Source organism: Agelaius phoeniceus, chromosome 2 (genome assembly GCF_051311805.1).
Source record: "Agelaius phoeniceus isolate bAgePho1 chromosome 2, bAgePho1.hap1, whole genome shotgun sequence".
In the NCBI taxonomy this organism is placed as follows: Eukaryota; Metazoa; Chordata; class Aves; order Passeriformes; family Icteridae; genus Agelaius; species Agelaius phoeniceus.
The window spans coordinates 93,224,826-93,247,161 of record NC_135266.1 but is presented as its reverse complement, the minus strand read 5'-3'; the positions used below and the strand labels follow the sequence as shown (position 1 = coordinate 93,247,161).

Here is a 22,336-nt window from a genome sequence, read left to right as displayed (position 1 = left end):
ATCCTGCAGAGCTCTGAGCATCCGTGGTGCTCCCTAGGGAAGTCTGTGGAGGCTGCCAGCTGAAGTGCTGAGCATAAGAGCACTCCAGCCCCTATAGCCTCAAAGAGCACCAAGTGCTGAGCTGCCTCAGAGCGTGCAGCCACTAACAGAAATCTGGAAACATCCCTTTTTCTTCCTCACAGCAAAGAGCAAGAAGTGCTCTTCTAATAAAAAAGTTGCGACTGACTTTCCACAGTAATTTCCATCCTTTTATATCACAAATAACTCCTCCCAAAAGTTGGACATAAAGGCAGCATCCTTCACACCACCACTCAGGGCACGAACCCCAGAGCCCAGGGAGTAGGGAATGCTGGATTTCCAGTGCTTCTGCTGGCAGCAAGAAACAGTCTCTGACCTGCTCCAAGCCTCCACCACCAACCTGAATGAGCCCCACTCTGCTTGCAGGATTCAGTGCAGCCACTCCTGCACCACCAGTCCCATCAGGCTGCCCGGATGGGATGGAAGATGAGGGGGTGAAGGCAAGACCTCCAGACCCCTGCATATGCTCCATCATTTATGTGCTGCAGAGAGGTGTAGCTCACTTGAATCAAGGTCTTCTTCAAAAAAGGGAAATCACAACTGCAGGAACTCAGCACTCAAGCAACAAATGAACAGAACTCAGTGGAAGAACCAAAAAAGCTAAAAAGGGTGCAGCTACATTAAAATTTGTGTTACCAGAAGCAATGATTACCTTTACTTCTGAGCAATTTACCCATACACACAGAAGAGAAAGGTTTCTCCTTCATGTCTGCTGTGAACTAGCGATTTAACACATCGTAACCGGTTTTAGTGGGCTTTGTTTGCTGCCAGCCTTGGCAGAGGTCTGCCTGGCCTCATCACTGTCCCCACGCTCCAGCTGGCTCTTCCTACAGCAGCAGAGAGGGAAGCCTGCTCTGCTGCTGCCCCTTCTGTGCCTGCTCCACTGAATTTAAATGTCATCAGTGTGACACTATCTGGGGAAGAACACAAACAAACCTGGAATCCCTTACCTCTGCCCACAGAGGGGAAAAAAAACAACCAAAAACCAAAAACTGATTCACAAAAGCAGCACCCACAGTCAGCCTGGGACATCTCAGTGTCTGGAGCTCCTTCATGGCTTGCCAGTTGGGGTTTCTCATGCCACCAAGGGCTCCTGGATGCTAAAAGCAGCAGGAGAAGTGAGCAAGTTATTCCACACCTTGCTGGGAAGTGGAGCTTCCCCATGGGGGAGGGTGGAGACCAATCCATCATGACGCCTGCACCAGCATCATCTAGAAGGAAAACTCAACAAAAATTAGCCAAAAACTCAAAAAAAAAACACCCCACTATTAGTTCACTGTGAAGACAGCCTTGACAAAGGCTCTGAGTGGTGGGATGGGGCAGGAGGCTTTGCCCACTTTCAGCAGTTCCAGGGCAGATCAGGTGTTGCTCCTCTGTCCTGCCTCTACCCCAAAACCTTGGAGTTTGGGAGGTGCACCTGCATGTCTGGAAACAAAAGCCAATCCAGAGAGCTTGCTGCATGGCAGGATGTGGTTTTTAGAAGGGAACTTCAGGAGCAAGGCACAGGTCAGCTTTGACCTGAGGCATCAGTATGAGCTAAGGAGAGAGAAGCCCTGGCCAGGATATGGGCTCACCCCCACGCACATCCCGCTCATCCTTCAAGCCTTTGGCAAAGGACCCTGTCTCATCCTCTCCCCTGCTACCACTCCAGTCTGACTTATCCCTTCCTTTTTTCATTACCTCAGTGCCGCACGAAAACCAGCTGCAATCCCAACAAGCCTCGGCTAGACCATAAAGGCAGAAGTGGGAACAGGCTGGGACTGCTTAAAATGAGTGGCATGCTGCCCAGGGCCGGGAGCTGTCCCCCACCAGCCCGGCGCCCCGGGCTTCAGCGGAGGGGCTGAAAAGCCGCATTGAGGACAGCGGGGCCGTCAGGGCTGGCTGAACATCCCGTGTCCGGGAACAGTGGGCTCCTTGTTCGCTCGCCGGGGCGGTGGGGAAGCCTCAGCAGAAAGGCTGCTATTCAAATGGAAATCAGGGCCTTGCTCCCAGCCGGGAGGAGGAGGAGGAGGAGGAGGAGGAGGAGGAGGAGGGTTGCGGGCTCCTCACAAACAAGAAGATCGCTGGGAGACTTTGGATCGGGAAAAGGATGGAGGAGGGGGGAGGCGCTCTCCGGCACATACACGGCACAAGTGGATGCTGGAAGGGGGAGAACAAGGGAGAACAAAACGCTTTGCTGGTGAGCGCCCAGTGTAACTTGCCCGGTGAGAAGCACATGCAGTAAGGCTGGGCATCTGACATGTTCATGATCCCAAAACCACATCCCAAACTCAAATGAGCCACATTACACATAGAAGAATAGCAGCTGCAAAGAACAAGGCCTTGTGCCCATGGTCTTGTAGCAGACTGGCACAGAGACATGCTGATAACTCAATGCAAAAATGGTATCAAGCAAGAAATGTCTTGCTCTTCTTTAAACATTAGAACCTGTGGATCCATTCCTTCCTCTTCAATTATTCTTCCCCTGGTGGAGGAGTGGAACAAGGTGAGAGGAGGGGGGCAGCATCATCAGGAATTTGTGTTTGATTATTACATTATAACACAACTTTCCAGTCTGTGCAAGGAAATGCAGCAGCTCTTCACACAAGCCATCTGAGTGAGCAATTCAGCAAGCGAATAAATCAAGGCAAACCCTCAATTAATTAAACCAGAATTAAATTAATTAAGAGGAGACATTATGACTTCAATCACAGGAAATTCTACAAGCCAACCTGTGGCTTTATTTTCACAGCTGTGCTTGTGCTACTCTGTGCTGCTGTCAGTCAAAATTAATTCTAGGTAGAATCATAGAATGGTTTTGTTTGGAAGGGATATTAAAGATCATCTAGTTCCAGTCCCCCTGCCATGGGCAGGGACACCTTTCACTAGACCAGGTTGCTCAAAGTCCCATCCAACCTGGCCTTGATCACTTCCAGGGATGGGGCATCCACAGCTTCTCTGGGCAGCCCGGGCCAGTGCCTCTCCACCCTCACAGTACAGAACTGCTTCCTAGAATCTAATCTACACCTACTCTCTTTCAGTTTGAAGCCATTACCTTTTGTCCTATCACTACACACCCTTGTAAAAAATCCTTCCCCAGATCCCTTGTAGCCCACTTCAGGTACTAGAAAGTGCCCCTGGAGCCCTTTCTTCTCCAGGGTGAACAACTCCAACAAGAGCCTGGGAGACAGCAGCTGTCCTACAGAGCCAAACATCTCAGGTCAACTTCTCTCTCCTCATCCCAGTCTCCATCCTGGATCAGGCTTGACCAGGAAGGGAAAAATCTTCTCCCCAGTCTTGATGACATCCCTTTTCCATGCATGATTTGTCTAGCCAGGGCACTGGAAAAAGGTAGAACCTAAAAGTGGCCTTTAGTTGGCATATTCCTATTTTGGTCATGAGCAAACACAAAAAATTAGGGTTTGGTGTTGTTTTTTGTCTTTGGTGTTGGAGTTTCAGAGTTATTCACTGGGACTTGCTCCAAAGCTCAATTATCACAGGACAAGATCACAGGCCTCAAGAAAAAAGAAGTGATACCCTGAACTCTGGTTTTTAATTGGGCTCGCAAGGAACCGCCTAGGTCATCCACAGGGCAGATATTCAAAATGGAACTGTGAAAAACAAGGATTAAAGAAACAAATAAAACATGTTTGTCCTGCCCACCTTCTCCCTCCACTTTAGTAAGTAATTGCTCACTATGTTTCTCATTCACTCTGTTTCTTAGCTACCTAATGGACAACAGGAACATTCTTGGAAATAGAACTTTGGACAAATACAGGCAAGCTTCATTTTCCCAGAAGTCTGTCATTCTCCAACTCCACTAGTAGGTAAGAAAGTCTTTATCTAAACCATTAAAAAAGAAAAAGTATAAAATGTCATGGACAGACAGAACAAAAGTACATCTTTTCAAGGCTCACTGATGTGGGAGGGAGGTCGCTTTGGTTAAAAAGCTAAGCTTCCATACTGGGAGAAACTAATGTGTTCTGCAGAGAAATGAACACTCTCTCCAGCTGTGTATTCCCCAAAGAATTAAGAGCCACACCAGCCATATATTCAATAGTTACTTACATGAAGTAAAGCATCTGGAGATTAGAGGACAGGAAAGGAGAGGAGGATCTCTTGCTGCCGTTGATTCTTGTAGGAGAAAGCATTTCAGTTATCTCCAGGCAATGCCTGGTGTCCCTTTTACAATCTGTGATTGCTTCACAGCACACCTCAAAAAAAATTATTTACTCTAAATTCATGATCCATTTGAAAATAATTCACTCTTAATTCACAATCACTTGGTGAAAGATTTAAGGAAAAAAATCCCTTTCCATCTGAGAGTTAGTCTGCCTGCACCTGCTCATGATGTGGTCAGTAATCTTGACCACTGAGTGCTGTGTCTTGTCAAAATCTGACACCAAGAAACCAGGAAAGCTAAATAGAAAATTTTCCTCCTTGCTCCCAGGAATGCCATGCAGCAAATAGACGTCTCCCAAATACTTCTGCAACTGACCTGCCTGTAAGAAGCTTTAGGAGCAAGCAGCCAAGGACAGCCAGACCCTACGGCTTCCCTGCACAGTAAAGAGTATTTACAGACCCCGCTGAGCAGCAGGATCCAGCTCACTGGAGCTGACAAAGCATGGTGATCTCAGCATATGTTTCACATGCCTTAGTGCCTTTTCTCCACAATGGATGAGTGGGAAGGGAGGGATAATGCCATGCCATCAACTGCTACTGGAGCAGCTTCACCTCTCTCCTCCAACCAACCTGCTGCAGCCCCAGGCACTGTGAGAGGCAGGAGGAAGGTGCTCTGGGAACTTCACTCTCTCTCATGCTGTACAGGTGGCACTCTGCCCAAACCCTGAAATACACCATCTATCTTGTCTCTGAACTATGGATTCTGAGCAAAGGCCTGCTAAGTTACTGTAGGTTGGGGGCCCAAGTTCAGGTACTTTGAGTCATTTCTATGCAAAAGGCTGGGTTAAACAGCTGCTACAAAATACACATCACATCCAGGCAAGAGATTGTTTTGTCCTCAGCTTCCACTCTTTTGAACAATAACAAAAGCAGGGAAGAGCACTACTGCCCCAAAAGCATCTTGCCGGCCCTGCCAAGGTAAGCAGTGGCTCAGCACAGAAGGGACAGGAGACATTTCAGAAATATAATATACCTGGAGGGAAAGGATGAAAGTGGCAATCTACTTCACAGAAATTTAAACTATCCCAATTTTAAAAATTCATTGCTGCTTCTTGTTACTAATGTAGCAATCATTAATCATTATTACCTTCATATTATGTTAATTCAGCTCCTGTTTAACCTCTGTGGTGCAAGTACCAGCCTTCATCAAGGTAGTTTATAAACAAACTGTCTAATCACTCAAGTATCAACACAGCTCAGGTATTCAGCCCAGATGCTGCCAGAAAAGCAACAGCAACAGCTGCCATATCCACTGGCACTGCTAAAATATAGCTGATTATGTACTAAAACAAAAAAATAAATAAATAAATCACATACTTTTGTTACTCCCTGATTGATTCTTTCAACCTCCAGGATAGACAGAAACTGAGCCTATATTTAATCATCTGGTTTACTGGCTTTACAATAAACGTGTGACTGTAGGTTATATTTGTGGTATACCCTCAAATCCCAGACTGAAGATAGAATTGCTGAGTCCCTAGGGAGGCTTTCAGGGTGTTCAGTTCTTCTAGTTTTTCAGTTCCTCTGGAATGTGACACAGCCAGGCCCAGGCTCATCCTGCCCCCGTGTCCTCTGAGCCTCATCAGGCCAAAGGATCTCTCATAAAGGCTCCCAGTTCCAATCCCTCTGGGTGATTGTTGTCTCCCCCAGGAGAAGCTGGGAGAGGTGACTTTCTGAAGCAGAAAAAGCTTGGGGGAGCAGCCCATTAATGTGACTCACTCCCAGGGAATCCTTCTCCATTGAGTCCCATATGGATTTGCTTCCTCCCTTCTTCCCCCCCACCCCTTCAGTGCATTCCCATTCTCACCATGCTCCTCAGGCTGCAGGCACCCCTGCCTTGGTCACCTTCCTGATCAGCTCCCTCTCTCCTTGGACATGAGGAAGGTGGCTTTCTTCTCCACCACCTCCAAGTATGACAAAGGAAGTCTCCCAAGCAGGTGAGGGAGACGTGGGTCCATTCCCTGCTCCTAGTGACAGCTGATGGCATCTGCAGGGGAGCTCTGGGTTTATCCCAGTTCACACAAAGAAGCTGCAAGGAGTGAAAACTCTGAGGCTTTTTCCTCAATGAATTCTGTGTTGCCTCTGCTGAGCACATGGACAATCACATTTGATTTTTCAAAGGCTCTTTATCTAACCTAATTCATGTGGATTGTCTCAAAGGTGACAAAAAGCACACAGATATCCTTCTGCTGCATTTCAAGGCCTGGCTACACAACATGGTGCAAGGCAGTGTACAAAAGAAAACATTTTCCTTTTCATATATGCAGGAATCCATTTCACCCCAAAACTTATTCTCAAAAATAGGAGAAAGAAGGGTAAAATTTTCCATCCAAAGCCAATCTGAGCTAGAATCCAAGGATAAGAACGTTCCAGGCAATCTCTTTCAAACCTGGCAAAATAGTGAAGTGCCTCAAAGCAAAGATAGGATAACAATCATGAAAATCCCAGCTACTCAGGGGGCAACAACTGCAACCAGGGGGACTTTTAACAACATTTATTAAGAGTGAAACTAAGGCAAGAAAAGGCAAAAAACATAACTAAAAATAACCAGGCATCCTTAAACACAAGCAGCACAAGCCTCGGATTGCAGTACCATTACATTTTTAAATCCTAAAAATGCTGTTTGAGTCCCTAGGGAGGATCCAAGCTGGCTGTGGGTTACCCATGGCCTGGTGCAGAAATGTGGTGGTGGCTCCATGAGGGTTAGCACAGCCCCAAGTGCCCTGGCTGCAGCAGCACGGACGGGGCACAGCCACCACGAGGGACAGAGCCAGCATGCAGGGCTGGGAGCCTGAGCGAGGCAGCTCTGCCAAGCAGGCAGGGTGCAGGGCCAGCATGGGTGTGCCTGCACCCCTGAGCTGCTGCTGCTCAGGAGCACTCAAGTGCACAGCGTGGAGATGCTCGAGTGCCCCTGTGCTGTGCCAGCCAGGTCTGATAGAGCCACTCGTGAATCAGAGCGGAGAAATCCTGCCAAAGCTCCTCTGCTGCAAAGCCAGGTAGGTGCCTCTCACTGGGATCCCCTACATGCAGTAGCTGCGAGAGCTTATCCTGAGTCCTAAGCAAAGGTGTGGAAGCTAGCACAGGTCTGCCACTGCATCCAGGCTGCAAAGCCCTGTTCTGACCCAGGCTCTAGGGGACACAGTGCAAATATTGAGCACAGCCTCAGCTGGGCTTATTTTTAGTGGAATGATCACCACCACGTTAAAACAAACCGTTTCCAGGGGAAACGGTTTCAGATGTATTTATTTGCTTTCACCTCACTACCCAGTATCTGTAGCATCTGTGTGCTTCACGGTCCAGACAAGCCACTCTGCATGACCTCAGTGTAACAAGAGAAGCACTCTACCCTGAAGAGACATGGGCTAACTGCAACCTTAGGAAACCAGCAGCTTCATCCTTCTGCCCCAAGGCAGGATCTCCTGCAGTTCTGTCACCCTCCCAGCTGCTGGATCAACTTATTCTTAGAGACCTTCTTCAACAGTGCAAACTCCATGCTTTCCCCAGCCAGCCTCCTCTAAAAGCTGTTGACCTCTCCTGTATGTGGGAAGCCTCCAAGGATGATGCAAATCCTACAGAACCCAACGGTATGTATGGCACTCTGGCATCTGGGGTTAAGGCTGCAACTATTTAAGTTTCTGCAGGAGAGCATGAGCACACAAGCAAAATGAGCCCTGGGAGCTTTAATAAGCTGTGTGCTAGCCTTACATGGAGAGCAGCCCATAAGATAAAGAACCTCTTCACAGAGTCTCTGAAGTCTTACACACGGTCTATTTGTATATCTGCACTGATGGTAGCACAGATACATCCACAGAGCACAACACACCCTTGTATATAATGACAAGGGAAAAACATTGCAGTTTTGCTTGGCTGGGCCCCAAGTCAGGGCAGTTTTGTTCCTAACCTTTATCCCCGTTATATGTCTTGGTTCATGGTTACAGTGATAGCACTAATACAGCACCAACACAATGTTTTTCCCTGACAGCATCCTGAAAGGTCCAGAAACAAGCCCTTGTCATTCATTCCCTTCCTAGAGGTGGGGAAAGCAAGACCCAGGTGTGTGCACTCTCCACCATGCAAGTGTAGAACAGGGCAGGGATCAGACACAGCCTCACACTCCTCTGCTATGCTGTGCAGGCAGCACCTCCTCCTGCCACCTGCTCTCCAAGACTGGTCAGGGATCAAAAGCCTGATAACAGGTACAAAATGCAGCCCCTGGGGCAAGAAAGAGCAAAAGTAATCTGAAAGATGAATGGAAAACACAGCATTGGTGAGGTGGTGTGTTTCCCCACTGGAAAAAAAAAAATCAGAATTTTCCTATCCAAGTCCTCAGTACAGCAAAAGAAGTCAAAAAAAAATCACACAAAGCACTGCCCTGCTGCTGCTTTGCTGATGTCAACTACTGCAGAACAAAAAGGATGAGGTTGTTCAGGCACAACCAGCCTGCTGCCAGAAGACATCCCTCCAATCTCTCTGCAAGCTGCAAAAAAACGCAAGTTGGTACATGATAAAAAAGCAGATCCTGCACCTTTCTACCCCATATCTATCAGTGTGCTTGTGCAATGATAACCAAAATAGCTGTGAACTCCTCCAGTGACTTGAAGCACTGCTACCCCATCTACTCACCAAACCATCTGCAGGAGGAGGCAAGGACATGTAGTTCTTAACCATATTTTTTGGTGCTTATTTACTCTGTGTATTTGCATAAGTACTGACAGAATTTGAAATAAAAGCTTCTTCATGCACACACTCACATTCCCCCACCCCACAGACAGGACGGCTTCAGCCCCTATCATTCCCCACACTTCCAGTGGAAAAAAAATGTGTGTGGGCAGGGTGGGGGGATAGTCATGAGCAGAAGCCACGATCTGACTCTGTCAGCAGATGACTTCTATTTGCACTCGTTAGCACTGCCCTAGCGTGAGCTAACACCACCCCCTCGGGTAATTTAAATTTATAAAAAAATAGAAAAGAAGGAGAAAAAAAAAGCCTGTATTTCTATATTTAGGAGGTTAGGATAATCGGGGTGGAAGAGCCCATCTGTTTGGCGTTCACTCCAGCTGCTATGGATGCGGAAATTTGTCTATTTTCTTTCCTTTTGCCTGTTTTGACTTGTCCTGGCTGACTGTGAGAGAGACACAGAGAGCGTGATGTATGGCCACAGCCATTTAGGTCTTCAACTGTACACCTTCCCACTGAAGTCACAGCAGAACCACTTGGCATAAGCAGGGTCTTTCCCACGGGAGTGAAAAATAGTAAATAATAATTATTATTATTATTGTTGTTGTTGTTGTTATATTATATTTTTATTGATATTATTAATAAGTCTATGTTTATAACACTGAAGACAGAAGAACACAGAAAGGCACAAGACAAGATAAGACACATCTTAGACCTCTGTAAAAGTCAGCTTTAAGAAGGTAGCCTTGCATCTGGCACATGTTTCTTTTGGGAGATCGCGCCATATAAAACTGAATTTCTGTGGGATGCCAACTCGTCATCATTGGCACTAGCCACTGGATGGAGACATAGCCACACTTCTTCTCAAACCTACCTCTTCTGCCATTTTTGTCCCAAGGCTCTACAAAAGTGAGCTAAATTCAGAAGTGGCCTTTGATCTCCCACCTTCCTGAGCTGGCCAGGCTCTGGTCCCAAAATACTGAGGATACAATTACTTCAAGAAGTCACTTGATGCCATTCCTATCATAGACATGAGTGTCACAGCCCTTGTGGGTATAGCATCACTGCCCTTGTAAACCTAATGCAGTGCTACTTCTTTTGCTGCTAAAGGCATCCCTGTGGTGTGTTAGAGCACGTGGCAGATTGGGACCTTTTGCTGTTTACCTTGTTTGGTACAGGTGACTGCTTTTTAATTTCAACATTTCAATGTTTTAACATTCATCACTGAGGTCATAAAAGGTGCCAAGGATGAGTAATAAGTTTGGATGTATTTCATGCAATTAATGTTCTGAAAGCCTTAGAAACAGGAGAGAAGACTGTTGGTGCAATATTCAGAATTTCACTGCCAGCTTTTCCTACAGAATCTTCTCCAGCCCTGGGGCTGGAATCACAGTGCAGTACATGGAGGAGGACAGGTGGGTGAGGAGCATGGATCACTCAACAGGGATAGAGATTGGGGAATGCACAGCCCAGGCACACCCCAGCCCTCCCTGCAGCACACAGTCCTAGTCCAGATCTAGCCCTCCTTTCTGTTGCCTGACAAACATTCCCTCACCTCCCCAATCACATGAAGCTGAAGCTCTCCCACTGATTTCCACTGGGATCCAGACCATCACCTAAAGGGAAAGCAATGTGTACAGAGGTCCAGAAACGATCTCTTTGGAAGCAGCCCTCCTCTCATGGGTGCAAGTTCCTTACATACAAGCACCAATGGACATCGATGACCACATTTGGCAGGCTTGCCTTCGTGGTATGCCTGGTCTGGGGTTTGGCGCACAGCATGGCTTGGGTGCATTTCTGATCACTGTCATGAGACACAACACTTTACTCCTTTGGCCCTCTGCTCCAAGGAGGTCATTTTAGCTCTCACAAGGGACAACCGCTCTTCCTCACCCAAACTGCCTGTTTCTGCAGCTGCATCCCACACATCATCAATCACCCAGAGATGGCTCTTTCTCTTCCCAGCTTCCCAGACCACCCTCTCCTGAGCTGTTTGTGCTCTTCTGCTAGCTACTTCAACTCAGTAAGACCATGGGCCCTGTGGCCCAGAAGTATTTGTTCCCTTGGGAAACAAATCCCCTGCACCCAAGCCCTCCTCTGACAGAAGAGCAAAGACCTTAAACATGTTACTTTCCTTTTCATAAGGTTCATGACGTTAGGTGAGGTACTCACTGCCGTGCTCCACCCTCTACTACACAAAAGAGACCCCACACAGGTCAGCCCAAAGACACAAACAGGAAGAATATGAGGTCTCTCTGGTCCACAGACCCGAAAAAACAACTGTTTAACTGTGCCTTCAGGTAGGCCAACAAAGCATCACCTGTGTTACAGAGCTGAAGGGTGTCTCACGCAACTTCAGAAGCTGCTTGCTCTCCACAATGTGCACAAAAGTTGCACACAAAAATGTGGACCTTCAGCAGCTGACATTGTTACAACTGTTCTTTAAGATGCTAAAGTAACTCACACCTATTCCTTGAAGACCAGGAGAAAGTTCTTCTTTCTGTGATGCACTATTTGCATTACTTTTGTCAAGCATTATTTAATATTTCCACAATATTTTTTTCTTAGAGGGATGATAAGCCAATAAAAGTACATGGAAAATTTTCTGAAATCTGAGAAATCTTAAAAGATGAAGACAAAAATAAAAAAACTGAAACTAATGGCTGAGGTTTTGTTTGTTTGTTTTTAATTCTTTATGCTATTTCATGCAATATTTAAGGGGAGAAAAAAGCACAATGACATGTATGAGAAACATCAAATAAACTGCCTTGTATTGGATGAAATCAGGAATATTGCAACTTAATTCAACATTTACATCATCACTCCCCCACGCTCCCCATCTGAAAGATGCAGTGCCCTGTAATTGCAGTTGAGGAAACAGAATTCTCTTGTATGTTCACTTTCATGAAGGATAAATTTGCTTTGTTCTTTATTTTGGTCCCTAATTCAGAAAACCACTTAAACATATGCTGAAGTTCATAATTTGCCACTCTACCACTTTTGCATCTACTCAGGAATATGCCTGAAGTCAGGCATATGCACAGCACACTGCTGACTGTGGACCTTAGAGCATTCTGTTCATTTCCGCAGCTATTCTAATTTAGTGATGTAAATGTACAAGGAAGTAACAGATTTTGAGCAATTTTAGCACTCACTGGCAAAAATGAGTTTTGAACTTGCCTATCCCCACAAACAGTCTGAAAAATTATTAAAAATTAATAGCTAATTCTTTATACATTTCAGAAACTGCTTAATTCCAGCAATTACTTTAAGCTGTCAGGATAGTGAAATACTATGGCATGAACTTGCACTTTGTATCATTGCTGAGCAACCAAACCTGAAGCTAAAATGCTGCTCTCCCTCTTAGGAAACATTTAAAAAAAACCACAACAAACCTTCTTATGAGCATGTGGCATGTCAAATATCATTTGTAGAAGCTATTCAGTAAGTAATTTCAAATAAGTAAAATGCAAAGAAACCGCAGGATGTTCACAAACAATTTTCAAATAGAGATGGAAGAGGAATTCATTAAATAAATTATTTGCTATAAATTATTCACCTACCTTTAATCTTACTACCACTTAGACTATAAAATTCATGCCATAAAAGATACAGGATTCATGCCATAAATGATACAGGATATATAACAAGGCATCATTAACATATGCATTTCCCAGTGCTGCTTTGACTGTACAGTTATATGTGCATTATTATATATTATATATATACACACATGCATTAAGACAGCCTTTTGGCTTTAATGGATTTTGAGTGTAATACATTTCTGTTTTTAAAGCTAAGCTAAGGAGACCTAGTCTGATTTTAGCCTCTAAGTTGATTTTGAGCTCCAAGGCTGAATAACTCTTCAAATCTGAGAGAATAATCCAAGTGAAGCCAAAATGAATGGAAGCCTTACATAGTTCACTAATTTAATGAAATTTCCACAACTTGGGCCCATTTCACATAAATTCACAATGAGAGGTGGACACTCCTTTGTGTCCAACAAGCCACACAGTGAACATTTTCATAAAGGTGAAAGGGGAGAGGGGAAGCTGGAAGCAGATCACTGACAAGAGACAACAGTGGCCTTCTGGGACCCTCTGGTCAGCACTGGATCACAGGGTCAGCAGCATCCCCACCTGAATCACTTTTCCCCTCCTGCAGCTGCAAGAGAAGCTGCCAGCTGTGCCCTGGCTATATGGCCAGAGGAGCAAATTCCAAAAAGAAACCTAAATTACACTATGAAATTAATTTTAGCCACGAAAACAAAATCCCAGGAAGGATTCTCACTCGTAACCAAGGATGAAGGCAGCTTTTTCTTCTTGTTTGTTCCTGATTTGTTCTAAGTGACAGCTATATTCCACAGCTTGTTTGATCTCCAGCAGTTGTTTTATTATTTTATATCATAATTGTTTATTTTTAATTAAAAGTACAATGATTCTCATGAATTTCCCCATTTGTGGAAAACGGATACAAGCTGTCATTCTTTGGTTGTGGAGAAAGAGAATAAAAAAGGATTCTTGCAGTTGTCAGAAGAATCTCTCAATTATCTCCTAAGCAAATTCTATTGCAGTGAGTTGCAATTAAATGCTACTCCTTAGCATCCATGCACATTTTTACCCCTTGGAAAGGAAAGAAGAGTTGGTTTGGTAGAGTTTCATCATCCTGACTGGCTCAGAGCAGGCTCAGTCCTTGGCCCAGTGGATGTCAGGTGCATTTGTCCAGCCCATCCCAGCAGAGTGGCCCAACACACGGTGTTATTACACACTGGTATTTCCACAGACCTTCTGGGTGCTTGAAAAGACCCCCAGAGGAGGCAAGGGCATGGGGTCCTCTCACATCAGAGACTTCTTGAAGGCTCCAGTGCCAGGTCCTGACACACAGACCTCAAAGCTAAATAAGCTTTACCACAGCAGTTTCTACATCAAACACAGGGAAAATAGCTGTGGCTCTGCTGACAGGACTGCTTCCACTCCTGCTTATTGCCAACATAAATTCACATCAGCTAGGCTGTTTAAAAAGAACCTGAGGGAATTGCGTGCTTAATTCCCATAGGTATCTTATAAAATCCCAATTGTAACAGACAATGCTCTATTTTTTTCTATTTTCAGGGTGAAGCCACACCATGGGTAGAGAGTGGGTAAGGAAGAAGGGCTGCATTAGACCCAATGGAAACCAAGGTTCCCTTAAGCAATGAAGAAAATACTTCACAATGCCTGAGGATCAGACTCACTCTTCTCTGTAGGAGTGCCCTGGCTAGCACATCTCCACCATGCAGGGCAAAACTCACACAGAAACAGAACTTGAAGGCAGGGCAGTCACAGCTCAGACCATCCTGGGCCTCCCAAACTATCCCTGATCTGATCCTGATTAGCCCTGGCTCATCCTGCAGCAGAACCCAATCGGGAAAGATTTCCTCCAAAGTGTCCTGAAGGCACAGATTATTTAAGATTGCCACCAGTGTCACACTGCAGACAGCATGTGAATAGGCAGCAAGCTGGAGGTGAGGAGGACAGATACCTTGCACACACAGTCCCCTCACCTGTGACCCCAGGGCCACCCCTCTGGGGGTCCCAAGCAAAATATTCATCATGAAGATGGTCAAGACAAGGATGAGGGAAGAACTGCATTTGATTTAGTTGCTGCAGATTTTCTCTAGAGACTCAGAATAGATAATCACCCATGAGCCACTGCCACGAAAACTCAGGATGAAAAGTATCCAGCAGGCCACTGATTAAATCAGTGGCCAGGCAGCATTGTCCAGTGGAGAAGGCATGGGCTGGCAGTCAAGAGATGCAGCCTCCAACCCCAGATTGGCCATGGGAGTCCTGCATGACCATGGAAAAGGCACTTCCCATCTCAGGGCCTCAGTTTTCCCCATCAGCTGCATGGTGATCTAGATAACAGGGCTGTTACCTGAGTCAGTGAAGAGAAAGATTATACAAAGATTAGCATTAAAAAAGTGGGTGGGCAGAGCACAGCATAGATAGGAAGGGTTCTGAAAAATACATGGGCCTCTGTCTTCATGCTCCTCATCACTTTCCACAAAGTGGTTACTAAAAGCAAAAATAGTATGCTCTCCCTACAAAGGCAGCACACAGCAGACACATATATTTAGTTCACTGTGAAACAAATACTGACTTTAGTCCAAGGTAGGAAAAAGGTACCCGGTGCTACAGAGAGGGAGAAAGACAAAGATGACTGAAGTCACCCAGAAGCAAGAAAAAGGAAAGAATCCAGACCTCTGGGACAGATTCAGCTGAGGTATAAACATTGATGTTAGCCATATCCAAGAAGGTCAGGAATAAATGACAAAGCTCTCATGAGCCTGACCTGGAGGTCCATCAGGTGCTAGATGTGTACAGGACGAGCACTCATCTTCCTGCATATCAAATGAGTAATTTCAAATCCCCAAATAAATGGTAGGACACTGCAGAAGAAACAACCCTCAGGAAGGACAGGACAGAACACCTTTTCAGTAATTTTATTTTGCAGCTTTTTCGGCTTGCATAGCTATTCCCCTTGCCTAGCTGAGGATGTCACATGCTGCTTTTCCTCTCCCAGGAGACATCAATCTGTCACTAGGGCCACTCTCTCGACACTATCCCCCAACATGTGTTCTCTACCCCTTCTGCTTGCTCGGAGCACAGAAATGACAGCACAGAAACCCAGTGGCAGCAGGTGGGAATGGAGCCCACATCCCCTAATCCCAGTGCTCTCAGCCAAAAAAAAAGAAAAAAAAAAGGGAAAAGCAAAAAATAAAGAGCTCCCCCAATCCCCTGTTTTTTCCCTTACATGCATAGCATCACTGCTGCTGAATTGCAGCCTCAGAGAAAGGAAAGAAAGAGGCCCAAAAGGCAGCTAGGAAACCCACCGTCCATTGGCTTCCCTCCACACGAGGCGATCGGACTCCTTCTGCTGCAGTGCCTTGGCAAGCACACCTCGCTCTGACTCAGCACCTCGCCGGCACCTCCTGTCAATTATTCCCACAAACTGCTGACGCCGGAAGGGCTATTTGCAATTAGGATGCAACACAAGCCGGTGGCGGTGGGATGCCTCAGCTCCCCTCCTTCACCTGCAGCAGTGCCCTCGCTGTGAGCCCTCTGGCTTGGGGCTGGAGCTCCCAGCGAGGGTGAACCTGTGGGGGACGGGGCACGTAGTGCAGGAGGGCTGGAGGATGGGGACCGGCGGGTGGGGGAAGCCTGCCTGTGCTGTACCTATTCAGTGCATAAACAGACAACTGCTGTCAATGTGGCAGCTGAAATGAAGTCTTGCAAAAAAAAAAAAAAAAAAAAGGCAAAAAAAGAGGCAAAACAGCCACGGGGAATAAGGGCAAGAGCAGCGAGAACAGATGAAACTATGCAGAAAAGCTACAGGAGAGCTAGCACAGAGCATTCCCCAAAGAACAAGCAAAGCACAGCCTTGCTGCAGCTCTGTGCAGCTGAGATGCACAAGCCTGCTCTCTGTGTCCGAGGCATTTCCAGCACAGAGAGGGAGGCGCTGATTGCGGATGAGTCCCGTAATAAGGGCCCAGGGCACAGCAGCTGTTTCAGGGGCAAAAGGAAGAGCTGCCCTTGACAAGCCAAGGACATGACGATTGTGCAGACAGACTGAGGCCATTCTGTCCCTTTGCCAAGTAGCCAAGGTCCTCCCAACCTCTCCGAGTCACTAGCTCACACAGCCAGAAAGCCAAGCAGGTCTGCACACAAGCAGCTCCACAATCCGTGGAGATGTTCAGACAACAAACCCCATCAAACAGTGAAGATCAACCACACAGTTAGGGAAGCAGCCCAGAAAACACACACACTCAGCGATGCCCTGCAGAAGCCCTCCATCATCTTCTGCTTCACTAAAGCAACCCATCTTCCACCCATCCCTGTCTCCTTCCCTGGTCATGGGGAGCACCAGGCCCCCTTCACTGGCACAGGCAGTAAGAAGCAGCAGAGTGAGTGATGCACTCCATGCAGGAAATCCCAGGGACCCTTTGACCAAGAAGAAGGGCTGCATTTGCTGAGATATCACCTCCAAACCAAACATTTTGGAGTGCAGCTAATGCTGATAGACCACATGGGAGCACAGGTCAGAGCAGGTGGTGTGGAATTGGAGCAAAAACTCCAAGAAGCACTTCAGGTTCGATGCAGTGAACCAGCCCCTACAACATGATGCAACAACCTCTTTATACAGCCATACCAACCAACACGGTGTCCAACATGCCTTGCAGTCTGTGTGCCCACAGCTGCAGAATTCATCACAGGCTCATACCCTGCCTCAAAATCCAGTGTGGGTAAAGAGGCAGAGGCATCAAACTGCAGAATGGGTGATATACAAATCTCATCTAGATAGCTAAGGCTGAAAAGGGAGAAAAGTTAACTAAAAAAAACTCTCACTAAATCAACCTCTATTTCCCAATGGCCTCCTGATCAGGTAAAGAATATCAACTGCACTGTGTGGAGTGAGAGCAAAGGAACAAAGTCAAAGAAAACAGAAAAAAATAGCAACTTCAGCAACATGTGCAGGAATTAGCTAAGAGTCACAGCAGGCTACAATTCTGCAGCGTCTAAAAGAGCATAGGTAGGACTTGGAACAACCTGTCCCAGCACACTTAGAAGCTTAAACCCTGCAACTGATCTAAAGATACAAAGTAACAGTGACTGCTACACAATCAAATTTAACATCCCTCCGAGAAATACAGTAGTTGAATTTTGCATTGTGCCTCTTACATGTTAGAAAAAACAATTAGAAGCAGAAAGGCTCAAAACAGCATAACTCCAAAAGCAGCGGAACTGAAATTGTTACACTGTACACTGTACAGTGGTGTGTGGAAGCAATCTCAGCATCATCACTGAGGAGGTACTCAGTGCTCTAAACAAAAAACTGCTGAGAAGCAAGAGAACACATTGTATGGCCAAACAACAGAAACAAGAAGTGATTCAGTCTAAATAGTTGCCTCATAAAATGGTAGATAGGACTGAAAACAAAGCTGAAGGCCAAGTGCAAAAGCCAAAACCCAGTCACTTCAGTACATTTAAGAGACAAGTCCAGAAGTGCAGAACAGTTGAAGAAAGAAATTTCTCAAGTGGCTGTAACTAGCAAAGACCAGCAAACTCTTGCTAGATCAGGTGGTTCTTGAAGCTGGTGGGCTCTTCATAAGGGAGCTACAGGCTAACCTGGAAGTGTCAGCAGGGCTTGGTTAAAACAGCCCAGTACCCTAAGCCCATAAAAGTACACAATAAGGGACAAACCAAGCTCAGGGGAACTTGTGGCCCGGCAATCCACTCTAATTTTGGAAGGAAAAGGACAGTACTAAGTAATTAATTTTCTGTCACTTCAAAGTGCACCTGCTAAACTGTTCTGGGCAGGACGCCAGTCCACTGCCAGACCTGTACCCTGCTTGCCTGGCGTGGGAACTCCTCCCCTTGCCTTGCCCCCAGTGGGGTTCAGGCCAGCTGAGGTCAGGCTGAGTCCGGAGCTGCTGCCCCACTCCTCAGTGCCCAGGCTCAGAGGCATGGGAGCCCCTCTCCCCCTGCCCTCACTCTGGCCCTGATTACAAGGGATTACCCCCAGGTTTCTAACCAGTTCTGGGGTGGTTTAATCTATTCCTTAATATCTGGAAGAGAGACAGGAAGCTGGCAAAGTGATTTGGGCTGGCTGAGACAAAAGAAGATTGAGAGAGACTTCCAAGGGATCTGACAAAGCTGAGCAAGTGGGCAGCATAATGCAGGATGAAATTCAACATTACCAAACAGACAGTAATAAGAACTTGAGAGAATAATCTGAACTACTCATATACCATGGGGCTCTAATTCAAATGTAATCGCTTGAGAAAAATATCTTGGTATCACTGTGAACGGCTCAATGAAAACATCTGTTCAACATACAACGATGGTCAAAGAAGCAAGCAAGCTGTCAGGGTGTCTAAAGGCAGAGGCTGAAAAGAAGGATGCTGGAAGTATCCTAATGCCACCATGAACACTGAAAGTGCACCCTTAGCTGGAATTGCTGGGGTTACTTCTGCATGGCACATTTGAAAATGCCAAAGGCACAGAAAGGTTTCGTCATTCATCAATCAAAAACACTTAATGGTCAAACACTGTTAAAATTGGGACAATTTAACTTGGAGATGAGTTAAATAGAAAGAAATTATCAAATGGGAATGAAGAAGTGAAACAGGTACATCTCTGTGAGTTTTGTTTGCTTGTGGTCTTTTTGTGTTTGTTTGTTTTTTCAAGAGAAAAAAAGAAAGGTTGTTCAGCATAACTGAAGAGCAGGAAACATGACCAGACATAAGGAAAATATTGTCATTTTCCTTTTCTGGTTTTACTTTTTCTACTTCTTCTAAGCCCAGACAATAATTAACTACCAGGAATGATTAACCCATGCTATAGTCAAATCAAGAGCTCAGTAGAAATCACAGAGGCCCATGCATTTATAAGGATACTGGGAACATCCACAGATACATCAGGTAGAACAAAAAAAAACCCCAAAAATAGAATGAAAAAAGCATAACATCACTATACCCTCATGCTTCCAGGCACTAGCCAACCTCTAATTAGTGGGGATTAGGAAGTAATCCCCCCAGTGGGCCTGCAGAGAGGGTGTGCCAGCCCACTTGCTCCTGGCAGAGCTGTTAATGTTCTGGGCAGAGGGAGAGCTGAGCCTGCAGCCCACCCGCAGCCCCTCTGCTCGGGAGACAGGGGTCAGTGTGTCCTGGGCCACTGCACACCCACCCTGCCGGGCACCAGCTCAGGACACGGCCCAGGGGGCTCACTCAGCCCAGCTCAACCTGGCCCCTGGCAACGGGCAAGTTTTACATCTGCTGCTTTGCAAGCTGGGGGGCTTGCCTGAGGAAGGGGAGGAGATGGATTCTTTATTCACTCTGCATTGGTAGAAGGAATACATGACTTAATTCATTTTATGGCAAGGAAGTGGAGTGTGCTCATACCCTAAAATTAAGAGAAATTTGGGTTTTGTAGGCATTGAAGTCCAGAGCAATGGATACACCAGCCTATTCCTAGGGCAACCTGTAGTACAGACATGACACCAGACTCCTCTTTGCTAAATATTTGGCACCAGTTTCTCCTGAGGAGGTTTTGGCACCTCCCATTGGAGCATCCAGATTTGGCCATGGCAGCAGAGACCAGTGGGCTGACCTGGCCCAGGACTGCTTAGACAGGCTGCTGCAGAAATGCACCACAGATTGCAAACAGGGTGTCTTTGTCTCCCCACAAACAACACTCCTGGCTTCAGCATTCCTGGTAAAATCAAAGCCCAGAGGTATCTGGAGTAAGTGGAGTTCACACATTGGCTTTCTCCTGCTGATGCTTGTGAAGCAGAAGCTCATGTTCTCATAGCTAGGTTGGCTCATGAGAGTATGAGAAAATAACTGCACAAGTTTTTGTCCCTAAATAAGCAATCTGAACAGCATAATACCAAAATTACACTTGAAATTAGCTTCATGCAGAGATGCAAATGTACAAGTACTGCTATGCTGCCAGGAGGAGAGCTGTGGCTCTGCACATGCACAAATAATAAGGGACTGAGCTCAACCTGCTAGTCCTGTTCTGATTTCTCCAGTGACTGTTCCAAAAGGAGAAACAAATATTAACAAATATTTGCTGTATTTCTTAAATAGAAACTTGACTTTTTCAGTACAATGCTCTACAGCACAATGAATAAGGAAAGGACAAGAGCAGTGCACGTGTACATGGTGTTTGCATACATGTGTCAAGATGGCAAAAATAATGGGCAAAGACTGTGCACAGGTACCACCAATTGCTGCAAGTTGGTTTTTATCTCTGTTCTTTTTAAATGTCCTGTAAGAATAAAAAAGCAGCAACCACTAAAGCTTTACTGAAGTTACTTCCACTAAACCAAAACTTATCAAACATGGGATGTTTTGTAAAATCATAACTTTGTTTCAAAAGAAAAACAGGGAGGAAAAAAGTCAAAAATGCAGAAACATTCAATTTAAGCATCTTTGGTATGAAAAATTTTGACTTTTCACATCAAAATATCTTTTTGCTTAGGGTACTTCCTTGTATTATAACAATACAACTCCACAAAGAGACAAAATATCAGTGTCCTAAGATGGAATTTCTCTCAGAAACTTCCTTTCAAAACCACCAAAGCATTTGACTTCCACTTCCATTTAGAATGAAGCCAAATACCTCAATCCTGATGAAATAGAGCAGCCCAGCTCAAGCAGTGAAAAAAAAGGCAGGAGCCAGGACACAAGTGACCTCCAAAACCAAAGAGATGAAAACTTTTAAGAAAAAAAAAAAACAAAAAAAAACTTAAAAGTTCACTCTGCACAGTTAAAAATGTTGTGCTTTCTCCCTGGTGCACAAGGCATGAAACAGTTGCAAGAATAAAGTAGGGAGGCATATGACCAGGAGTCCTGTAATTGTGACTTCTCTAAAGGAGAGTCTGGGCAAATGTCCTACCTGACAGCAAGAAAATCATTTCATCTCTGCACACATCAGTTTTCCATGCTGTAAATCAAACTGACTTCCCTCACAAAGTTTGGAGACTCTCAATTAGGTAATGTTTATAAATAACTGTGCAAACACAGGGTAGTAATAACCAGAGAACTGTCTTTGCTACATTGCTGTCTGTTAAACAACCAGGAGCTAAATTTTTCTCTGAACACTTACAAAAGGGAAGGCAGCATTAATGCTCCACAAGGAGGAAACTACAAAGAACAGATTTTCAGTGCATGCACTTCTCCTTGAAATAAACTGTGTTAAAAGCACTTTACTTAAAAAGCACGATGATAGTAGCATCCTGCTAAATATAGATGACTCACCACAATTTAGTAGTGAACATCCCTAAAGAGGACCATTACATTATTGCTTAACCTGCTGCATAAATTTAAGCATCCTCCTGTGGTTACAGTTTGTTCCAAGACACTCAAGACTACTACCAGCATCCACTGACCTTCAGTGGGTCACAAGGTCTCTCTGAGTCTTGCTTTCTCCATCTGTACTATTGGTATAAGAATAAAAACACTACTCCCCCAAGAAGGCAGGAAAAATAATTCCTAAGTTTCCTAAGTTAAGGAGTTGTTTATACCATACTTTGTATATCCATATTACTACTGAGCAACTAAATATAGCTGCTCCTGAGGCACTCTGAGATCCCTTGAGAACAGAATCTTATAAAAAGAAAATTGCAGTTTAGGCAATACTGAAGAAACAGAGATAAAGAATTGGTTTCCAAAATAAGGGAATGATGCCCACTTCAAAAAGAAGTAGTTAATGCATCTGTGCCTATTGCTGGGGACCAAGGTCAGGTCACGAGCAAAATGATTTATCTACACGTCACAAAACCACACAGCTTGATACAAATGGCAATCTGTTCCAAAAAAACACTGCAAAAGCATGGCAGGGCAAGGGACTGACACAGTACTCCCTTTCTAGGC

General features: G+C 45.4%; 1 protein-coding gene across 3 annotated transcripts in view; it reads right to left on the bottom strand.

Moving 5' to 3' along the window:
• IGSF11 (immunoglobulin superfamily member 11) overlaps positions 1–22,336 on the bottom strand; it is a 105,287-nt gene that overhangs the window by 79,782 nt on the left and 3,169 nt on the right. The window contains exon 1 of one of the 3 annotated variants that reach the window (XM_054654926.2): positions 15,791–15,813. The exons of the other annotated variants lie outside the window; for them this stretch is intronic. Coding sequence (XP_054510901.1) covers positions 15,791–15,797 — 7 coding nt within the window. The 5' untranslated portion in view covers positions 15,798–15,813. Of the gene's footprint in view, positions 1–15,790; positions 15,814–22,336 lie in introns of those variants that run through there. 3 annotated transcript variants of the gene reach the window in all.